At 37.8% G+C, this 10,428-nt stretch overlaps 1 protein-coding gene and 1 long non-coding RNA gene across 2 annotated transcripts in view; one reads left to right on the plus strand and one right to left on the minus strand.

The window, feature by feature from the left end:
* The window catches only part of LOC106947547 (glucagon receptor-like), a 15,594-nt gene extending 6,210 nt beyond the window's left edge, over window positions 1–9,384 (minus strand). The window contains exons 1-8 of the mRNA XM_015032620.1: window positions 9,283–9,384; window positions 5,901–5,982; window positions 5,717–5,819; window positions 5,142–5,252; window positions 2,725–2,846; window positions 2,169–2,275; window positions 1,276–1,432; window positions 1,011–1,170 (exon numbers count right to left, since the gene is read on the minus strand). Of these exons, the coding sequence (XP_014888106.1) occupies window positions 1,011–1,170; window positions 1,276–1,432; window positions 2,169–2,275; window positions 2,725–2,846; window positions 5,142–5,252; window positions 5,717–5,819; window positions 5,901–5,960 (820 nt within the window). The 5' untranslated portion in view covers window positions 5,961–5,982; window positions 9,283–9,384. The remainder of the gene's footprint in view (window positions 1–1,010; window positions 1,171–1,275; window positions 1,433–2,168; window positions 2,276–2,724; window positions 2,847–5,141; window positions 5,253–5,716; window positions 5,820–5,900; window positions 5,983–9,282) is intronic.
* Window positions 2,767–10,428, plus strand: part of LOC106947548 (uncharacterized) — a 17,396-nt gene continuing 9,734 nt past the window's right edge. Inside the window, exon 1 of the long non-coding RNA XR_001425010.1 lies at window positions 2,767–3,249. This is a non-coding gene — a long non-coding RNA (uncharacterized LOC106947548). The remainder of the gene's footprint in view (window positions 3,250–10,428) is intronic.

Genomic DNA, 10,428 nt, shown 5'->3' on the forward strand with positions numbered 1-10,428 from the left:
GGAGATGTTCTTCAGGGGATTGAAGGCCGACTTTGTAACTGTCTTTATGTGGCCCTGAAGGTTCAGGTCAGAGTTCATCACTGCATCTAGAGTTCATCCTGATTTCTAGTTTCCAGCTATAATAACTGAAGCTGATCTGACTCTAGATCTATGACTCTAGATCCCTCCTCTTTAGGTCCAAAGATAATAACTTCAGTTTTGTTTCTGTTCAGTTGGAGAACGTTTTGGAACATCCACACATTTACCTGTCCAGTGCCGAGTTACCTGATGACATCATAATGCAGAGTGTTCCACCTGGTAGCTAATCTTACTACTAGTTATAACCTGAGCTAGCGTTAGCATGTAGATATTGAACAGAAGGGGCCCCAGCTTGAGCCTTGGGGAACCCCATGTGATTCCTGCCCTCTTCAGTGAGAAGTTTCCTACTAACAGAGAAATCCCTGTTCTCTAAGAAAGATTCGAACCAATAAAAAGTTCTCATGTGATGGGAACTTTGTAGCTGACAGCCATCTTAGTAGGCAGTTGCTATGGAGTTTCTATGACAACAATAAACAACCCAAAAGCTTAGAACTAGCTCTCACCTTGCTCCTATCCAACTTAAAAACAATATTACAACAATTATTCGATTAAAATTTTGAATACTCTTCTATCTTTTTCCTGGTCCATTTATGCTTTGCACTGCACTTGCCTACCAAGATGGCGGTTCAGTGGTGCAGATCACTTCCGGTCCAGACTCGTGGAAACTGTCCTACCCAGTTCTCCAGTCACATCAGTAATGTATAAAGATCTTTTTTTTGGTCATTACTTCATCATTATTATTGTGTTGTATTCATTTCTATAACTCTTGGCAGTATTATTGTTATCTCGTCTGTTTTATCAACTTATAATGTGGAATATATAGCTGTAAGAGAAAGGAGAGTGTAACTGTGGAAAAATGTCACTATTTGTTGTTAAAATTAAGTAAAAACTCAGTGAAACAAAAGATAATAATAATATATTGGGGTACCCACCCCAGCCCAGGCAGAGGTACGGCAGGTATTTGTTGTTGTCGATGAACACACAGGAAATGAGAACAGAGTACAAATATATGGCCTCTCCAAAGAACCAGTAGTGGTTGGCCAAGACGCAGTACTGCATCATAACCTGTGCGACACGGCAGCCGATGGCAGCCTGGAGGCGGGAAAACAGGAAAATGACCTGCTGGCTTTGGGTTTAGTCGAGCGGTCTTCGCCCCGACTGTCATCATGAAACGTCAACAAAGCTTCTGCGACCAACCTGGTGGCTCAGCATCTCGGTGACGTCGGCGTGTCTGACGATTTCTCTCCCCAAGTGGCGGTCCAGCATCGAGTCCTTAACGATGACCGCCACGGCTCGCAGGATGAAGGACAGAAACAGGTTGGCGTGGATGTAGTTTCTGGTGCAGTGGAGTTTCCTGAAATCATCGTTTAGCTTTTAGATTAAACAGACAGGTGAAGGAAACACCAGCTTTCTGACTGAGAAACCATGTGAGGCACATTGTTCAAACTTTGTGCATTTTTGCTTTTTCAACAGACAACCTGGCAGTTAGCATCCGATTTCAAACATCAAATTTAATATTTATCTTCCTAACTAAGTGCCAGCAAATTAAATATTTAATTAGTTATATACATACCAACTAAACACAACTAATAACTAAACATTTGTCTTCAACCTAAACATTTAGTTTAGCAAGCCAAATATTTAGGCTTCAAACTAAACATTTATTTTGAAGTTTGAAGCTAAATATTTTGATACAAACTAAGTTGATATTTGGTTTCCTACCAACTAAAAGTGTTGGTAACATTTTTAGTTGTAAGCTATAAATTTAGTTTGCTAACTAAATATTTAGTTTGTAGCTAAAAATATATCTACAAACTAAATAAGCTTGCTAGTTAAATATGAAGTTATCAGGTAGATTTTTTTAGGTTGTAATCTAAATATTTAGTTTGAAACTGAATGAATAACATGGTGAAAATATGACTATAAACTAACACCATTTTTTTTCGTCTATGGCTGTTAATGTTTGACTGTTTAACTTTAAACATGTGAGCTAACGTGTCTCATTTAGCTTAAAGGAAGGGAGAAAGGTGTGCTGGGTGCTTACTCAGCTGCAGAGTTCAGTAAAATAAAAGCCTGCAGCGACAGCTCACCTGAAGCTCAGAACAATGATCAGAGCCATGATGAGTGTCGACAAGGACAGCGAGTATCCCACGGTGTACAGGGTCCTGAAGCCCACCATCAGCTGCTTCGCCCACAGCTGTGAGGACAAAAACACCTTTAATAAGAATCAAACTGAGTCACTAATATCTGAAACAGTAAACAGGAAATCATGAACCCAGAAGGCCCTGCTTTTATTTCATAATGAATGTAGCAGATATAAAAACATTTTATATTTACATTGTTTTTTGTCGTATTTTTCACAGAGTTTTACCAGAAGTTTCAGGGTGAAGGTTAGAAAAACATTAGAGCCTAAAACGTTTACCTACAACCTGCAGAAATAAAAACATTTTTCCATTTTTCTTCTCGTTCTTTGTTCTGAATTCCCACACAAGTACATCAGGTCTTAGTGTCCAGTTCGCCTGCTGAAGTGCTGCTTGTTCTTCCTTCTTGTCTTGGGAAATCGCAGAAGTAATTCTCTGTGAACCCTTGTTATGTAAATGTATCATTAAAGTTGGTAAAGGAGAGTGATGGTGGCTGCAGCCGAACCTCCTGGGACGCCGCCTCTTCCTCCTCCTCACACTCGCTGATGTCCCTCCACACATGGCCGCCTTCGTCCGTCTCCCAGAGTCCGTCGGACCCGCAACGCCTACGCACCGATCCCTGAGACACTGGGAGAGGAATAAATCAGGAAGCATTCATTATCTGGACAATCGCTGCATATAGATGGAGCCTGGAAGGGCAAAAATACAGCAAGCAAACAAAGTTTAGAGACAGCAGATGTCTTAGTTCATTTGGAAATACTATAAAATATACTACACACACCATCCCTGCATGTCCATTAGACACAGGTCTGGACAATAAATCAATAACAATATATATTGTGATAGACACATGATCAATCAATAGATAACACATCTGATAGAATATTCTATAAACCTGGAACATTCCAGGTTGGTGGAATCTACTGACTCACTCCCTCTCTGGTTGCCTAGCAACCTGCTGGGTAAGAAGCAGTTTCAAGTTCCCCCAAACTTCGGTTACCTAGCAACAACCTGCTGAATAACTGGAGCAGTTTCAAGTTTCCCCTCTTTGCCTCATGACTGCTAGAAAATAAAAAACAAAATGGAGGGAAAACTGGGTAAAACTGGGAAGGTCACGCCACCAGTTTGGCTGTAGTTCAAATATTAAAAACAAAAAAAACTCATCAACAATTATTGATGTCAACTGATATGAAGCGCTTATATTGTATTAAGTTTTGAAGAACTTAACACAAGTTTTTCACAAACTCGTATAAGGGCCTGACGATTTTGCTGAAAAACTGTTTTGCGTCCGGCTCTAGTTAGAAATGAAGCTACAGCTAGCTGAAGCATTAAAGGAGCGGTATTATGAGTTTTCCATTTTATAGCACAATCGCAAAACTATGTTACCTTCAGGTGTTAAAAAAATGCTATATATATCAAATAGGACTTAAAAGAAACAACTTCGTAATATAACGCCTTGAAATTGGGCCTCTGTCTCTTTAAGAAACTCCTGCTCTTTCTGAAGCTCGGCCTCCAGGAAGCTGTCCCAACATGGCTCCTCTATTAACCCTTTAATGGTTTTACCAGCGTTGCTCTGAGCAGCAGCTCCTATAACGAGCTCAGCAGCTGTTTGCTAATTGCTGCTGGCTAGTCTGAAGGAGCTGAGCAGGGGAGGGGCTTCGGCTGGAAGGCGGGGCTAGGTCCACCCAGGCGTTTTGAACAGCTGAATGGTTACCATGCAGATCAAAGGATTTCTCAATCATGGAAGACTCCAGGTTTGTTTTTGATGAAGGAAAAACATTAAAACATGATGGAAAGATAAAAATATAGGTTTCACAGAATACTGGCCCTTTAAGAATCATGTTTCAAAAGAACAGAGAAGTTTCTGACTGAAAGACTTCATTTGATCCACTGATGTGCTCTTTCCTCACAAACTGACACGACATGAGGTCTGAATGCTTTCTGCTGTTTTCATAAAAACACAAAACGTTTCTATGAACAACAATTTATACTCAATAAACTCTGAAGAGTTTTATTTTCCTATCAGTGAACCTGCAGAACTCAGCCTGATTGTTCACAGCGGTTCTCACAGCAAACGTCCATTTTGAGGCGTTTTTATTGTAAGACTTGATCATTCAGATAAAAGTTTTACTCTAAAGCATCAGCTGCACCAGTTACTGTGCTACAAAATAGAAAAAGGTCATAAATGTCCAAATATTTGGGATTTATGTGAATAAATCGTGACAGATTACCGTCGAATCGTTGACTTGCAATGACTTGATAGAAATCTGCCAGATTTCCTTTGATAGAAATTTTTTAGAAGTAAATTGATTAATAAACTGAAACTGATGCACAGATTGATAACCAGGATGTAACAGGAACTGATTCATCTGACTGGAGATCTGATGTGATTAGATAAAAAAAAATCAGACATTTCCTTGTTTTAAAAAAAAAAAAAAATTAAATGATCTAAAAAAAATATTTTTCTAGCTAATTTGTGACTTTTTGAACTCAGAAATTTCTGAGCTTTTTCTATAAAATTTTAAGTTTTTCAAACTCAAATTTCCTTGTTCTTTCTAGAAAATTTCTGAGATTAATCTGAAAATTCTTACTTTTCTCAAGCAAATTTTCAGCTTCTCAAATGTAAACATTTTCTTGTTTTTTTTTTCTAAAAAAGTTTCGATTTTTATTTTCTGGAAATTTCCTCTTTTCTTTTCCGTCTATGTTGGCTCTAATTCGGCCTCACAGAACTGACCGAGTTCCTTCGGCTCTGAGCTGAATGTGTGCAATAAAAATGATTTGCAGTTTTGGTGCAAACTGAAGCTGCAAGGTGTTTTCTTACCTGTGCAAAAAAATCCTTACCACTCTTCAAAGATAATACCTGATGGAGAAATAAACTGAAGTATGACACAGTCAAAGTGAGACAGCGGTCAGATGAGAGACCTTTGTGAAACCAGGGCAGGTAGAAAGGACAGGAAACGTTGACCATGAAGCCTGCAGCAGCGTCAGGCCAGCAGGCGTATCTGTCGAACGTCCGGTTGCAGAACAAACCCTCTGGGAAGGCAAAGAAGAAAACTGAATGAGGAGAAACAAACATTTCCTAACATAAAGCCCATCAATCTGCTTCAGAAAGGATAATAACCTGTAAAACTAAACAGTTTACACTGCAAAAACACAAAACCTTACAGTGTTTTAGTGTAGTTTCTACTGCAAATATCTTATTACACGTGAAATAAGACAAATTTACAGTATGTTTTAAGTCAATAATTTCTTCATACTGAAAATTTCTAGTCCCACTGGCCGATTATTTTCTTATGGAAAATATAAGTAAAATAATAAGATAGTAACTCAGAACGTCCTTACATCCTGTGAAACCTGTTTCAAATGAAAATGTTTTACAACAAGACTTGACTTTGTGGAGCCATGTAGCCATTCAGTTACCCAAAAATAAGTAAATTGGTTTGTTTTTTGAATCCTAACTTTTTAATCGCTGTTTGAATCAACAGATCCGTTCGTACCTTGAGGCGGCGGCTCGGTTTGCATCATTTTGATGCAGTCCTGTTTGTACTGGAGCCACTTCAGGTAAGTCTCCTCTAAAACCTTCCCGCTTCCCGTCTCCAGCTGCAACAAGCAGAGAGATCACAACACCAACACGGAGGGATCTGCAGGAGAAGTAAGCAACGTGTTTTTATGGGCGCTAACCTGCAGCAGAATGAAGAGCAGCAGAAGAACCAAAGCTTTTATGATGCGCGTCTTTCCCATCACACCGAACAGGACGCCGTCTCTTTAAAAACAAAAACCTCCCATCAGACAGTAACTGACCGCTGCTGCAGTGTAGGTCAGTTAAATCTGTATGTGGACAAAATCCTTTAAAAGAAAATCCATTATTGTTCTCAATGTCCAAACTTTTTGCCATGACCACCAAAATCGTCAAATTAAAGCCACTTTCAGGTCGCAGAAAGTATTTTAAAACAAACACTTTGGAACTTTGTTTCCTTTTTTTAAGGTTTATCTGCTCATTAATAATCCAAATTGAAATTTAAATCATTGTAGGCATAAAAAGTATTTCCACAGGTTATCATAAGTCAGTCTAACTTGGGGTGAATTTTTTAGGTCGGTGTTTGTGGTTCTAGTTACTCCAAAGCCAAGACGATCGCAGAAACGTTGCTAATTAACGGGAATCTGTTTTTTTTTTGTACCTCTTTTTTCTTCTTTGAAGAAAATGTCACTTATCTGCAGAAAATGTTGCTTGACCACCGATGTTTGCATTGAGGTCAGGGGCCGCACAAAATCCCCCAGGGGGCCGCAAATGGCCCCCAGGCCGCACTTTAATTATCATTCAATAATTAACATTTGAATGATTTATTGTTTTTCTCTTTCTACCAAAAACTGGATGACAAAAGTCTTCAGTCTGGTGTTTTGGTCTCAACTAAACCTTTTTTGTTTCCAGAGATTTATAATTTATTTCATTTGTTTTTTCTGTTTTATTTATTTTGGATATTTAAAATGTCTTCCAGTTCCAGTGTTAAATGATCATCAGAATTTGAAGTTTATTGATTTTTGAGAATGTGTTCTTGCATTATTATGTCATTATTACCATTGTATAAATGAAATTGTCTCACAACAACAAAATTATTGTTTATCATAATAACTTCTGGGACAGTTTTTTGTCCAGAAAAATCAGGCCTGAGTGTTTCCTCAAGTTGACATTTTAACTGGGTCAGAAAAGCACAGGTGGGTTATAAAAAGCCTCTTTAATGCAGTCAGGGGGAGGCGAATAATAACGTCTCTGTGAGCGCAGAGAGCATAATTCAGAACAATCTAGATTGTAATATAGATGTCAGTTTCTTCCTAATATGCTGAAAGCAATGACGAGCCTGAGGAAGGCGCTTCAGGAGAAATAATAATAAAATACTTTATCTGAAGGAGGTTGAAATTTAGCAATTATTTGATCAATTCTGGGGAAAATTTGATTTGATTGTGTGTTAATTTTCTGTGATTGCTGAGAGATTGATGTGATTTGGCAGCACACAGATAAAAACAGCTTTGATTGGATTGATTAAGTAACATTTGATAAAATAATATTAATATTTATCAAGTAATTAATAATATTTGATAATTTAAGCACTCAACAGTTACAGATTGTGTTCCTCTGGAGGCCCAGTAAGAAGCTATGGCGGGCCAGATGTGGCCCTCGCGCCTCCAGTTTGTGACGCAAAGCATAAAAGATGCTAATGAAGATTCAACATTAATTTTTAATCTTAAAAAAGAAGAAAAATCTTTTATTCCCACTGAAATGGAACATGATCTGAAGCAGCAGACATTTTTTGATGTTGTTCAAATTAGACATACAAACTTATAATCAAGCAGTTTTTTTTTGTTTGTCATAATTTTGATGGACACCAAACGACACTTCCAAGAAAAGTGCCTTCCATCTTCACATTTTCCCTCACAAGATAAGATTGCTGCTTATTTGTGGACGATGAAAAGCAGCATTTTGTGACGCTTGTGAAAAGAGAGCAGCACAATGCATCAGGATGATGCGCAGCGCTGCTGAGCGACACGCCACAGATGAACCCAAAGCGACGAGGGGCCGACTGCAGCCTCCCCAATGACTGTCAGAGCAGTGACTTGTTTGTTTCCTCCAGGTTGTTGGCATTCTGAAAATCACTTCCTGCGGCAGAACGAGGAGCGAGTGAAGCTTTCCGGACGCCTGGAGACTGAAGCTGTTCACATCAGACGAAATCAGTTTGACGAAAATATCATAGTAACCAGACAAGATAATGTCAAGGTTTCATTTAAAGACAATCACATTACATTAATAACAGTGGAGGGTCAGAGGAGGCAGAGCACCGAAACCTGAACTCCAGTAAGAGAAGCACGACTTCAACCTGTTGTTACGCAAGTAAAAGTAAAAAGCATTTGGTAAAAAGTCATTTAATATTTTAAAATTGCACCATAACCCTACTCTAAATATAAAGTTTGGTGGAAATTTTGGTATTTTAAGAATTAAAATGACAATAATTCATATAAGTAACAGAAAATAACAAAATCATGCAAAATAAAATGTTTCCAAATCAGTTTTTGTTTCAATAAAAACATTATGAAAGTTTAACAGAAACTGCAGGTGTGAGTCTGTCTGGTGAGTTTTTGGTTAAATGTGTTTGTTTTTCATTCAGAATCCAGAAATTTTACTCACGTAAAAGTAAAAATACATTTTAACAAAAATACTCCTAAAAGTTACTCGAGTAAATGTAACTAGTTACTATCCAACTCTGCGGAGGGACAGTCTGCTAATCGCAGATTTCGTTTAGCATGTTAGCACACTGCCACCTGCAGGTGGGAGTTGGCAACACTTAAATCCGATGTTTGACTTTTTTATGGAAAATTTGCAATAATCTCACAATTAATAATTAGCTCTAAAAAATCCAGAGATATGCTGACTTTGCGAGAATCTCTGCAACTGATTTAACATTTACAGCTAAAGTTGCTTTGATTTCATATTTGATTATTAAAATAATATTTGGACAGACAGCTGTTATCTTGAAGGTTTTACTATGTGTCCCTCTGGATTGTTGGGCCACACAGGAAGCTCTGGCGGGCCAGAGTTGGCCCCCACACCTCAGTTTGACACGTTTTCTACACATTTAGATGATTAGAAATTCTACACCTCCAAAAACTAAATGAAAACATAAAATATAAACATGATTTCTTATCCTTTACACGTCTCCTGCTCTTCTATCTGGATCTCAGTTGTAAATCCTGCTGCCCTGCAGTGAAACGATACTGAAATACTGGAAGAAACAAGCAAACTTTGTTCATCTCTATTCTAATCAGCAGGAACAGAACATATTGGAAGAGCATTTCCAATAGAAACTGAACCCCATGCAAGTTCTGCAAACTGATTGTTTTCATAAAATGTTTGGCAAATAACTTAAGATTTAGCTGCATCTAGAAAATTGATAATTTTTTTCAAGATTTCGACATATTTCATAACAGTACTAATTAACTCCCTTTATCTCCACCTGTTTAACGTAAACAGGGTTAAAACAAACCAGTCAGAAGGTATTTTATGGTATCTTACTGCTGGTTGCTCGTTGTGGATCAGATGCTGCTTCAGCGTGAGAATCCAGCTGCAGCAGAGCGTCGGTGCAGCTCCGCTTCCCGTGATGATCTGAGGGGCAGAGCTCTGCCTCAGCCTCACGATCTCCACACAGCCGTGTTTATATGGAGCTACATTAGGGCCATAAAATTTATTCAAGAGAAAGAAAAACATGAAACTGAAAAAAAGTAAAACTGAAAAAAAAGTTTTAAATATCTATTTTATTCATTCTACCATGAATAAAATGTTTGAGTTCATGTTTAAGTTAAAGGGCCGGTGTTCTGTAAAATTTACTTTCCATCATGTTTTAATGTTTTTTTTTTCCTCATTAAAATAAACCTGGAGTGTTACTTTGATTCTTTCATGTTTGACAAATCCTTTAATCTCCATGGCAACCATTCAGATGCAAAATGCCTGGGTGGACGTAGCCCCACCTTCCAGGCGCAGCTCCTCCCCCTCTCAGCTCCTTCAGACTAGCCAGCAACAATTAGCAAACAGCTGCTGAGCTCATTACAGGAGCTGCTGCTCAGAGCAACGATGGTAAAAACTTTTTTAAAGGGTTAAGAGAGGAGCCATGTTGGCATGACTTCCTGGAGGCGGAGCTTCAGGAAGAGCAGGAGTTCTTAAAGAGACAGAGGCCCAATTTCACAGCCTAATTAGGAAGTCAAATTTCTTTTAAGTCATATTTGACATATGTAATTTTTATAACAACAGTAACATAGTTACTTGATTATGTTATAAAAATCCCACTATGTGCCTTGAAAACATATAATACTGCTCCAATAAGTTCTTTTACTTGATTTAATGTTTATAACTGCTAAAAAAAAAAAAAAAAAAAAACGAGGACAGAAAACTGAATAAAACAGGAAAAGTCACATCATCAGTCCGACAGTATTTCAGATATTTAAAAAAAAAAAAAAAAAAATCAATAATTGTTGATATTTTTTCATGTTGTTTTTCAGCAATATTGTCCAGCTCTTGTATAAATGTATGTTTTTCTTTTTCATCTAATTATATTCAGAAATAGCATGGAAGTAAAAGAAAAAACATCTATTTTGAAATGTTATGTTGCTAATTAAGAGGAAAGTGACAAATTTTGGTGGATGAATCTGCTTGGCTTACATCCAC

The sequence above is a fragment of the Poecilia latipinna genome, unplaced genomic scaffold (assembly GCF_001443285.1).
Source record: "Poecilia latipinna isolate Pla-1442-1.1 unplaced genomic scaffold, P_latipinna-1.0 Scaffold247, whole genome shotgun sequence".
NCBI lineage: Eukaryota > Metazoa > Chordata > Actinopteri > Cyprinodontiformes > Poeciliidae > Poecilia > Poecilia latipinna.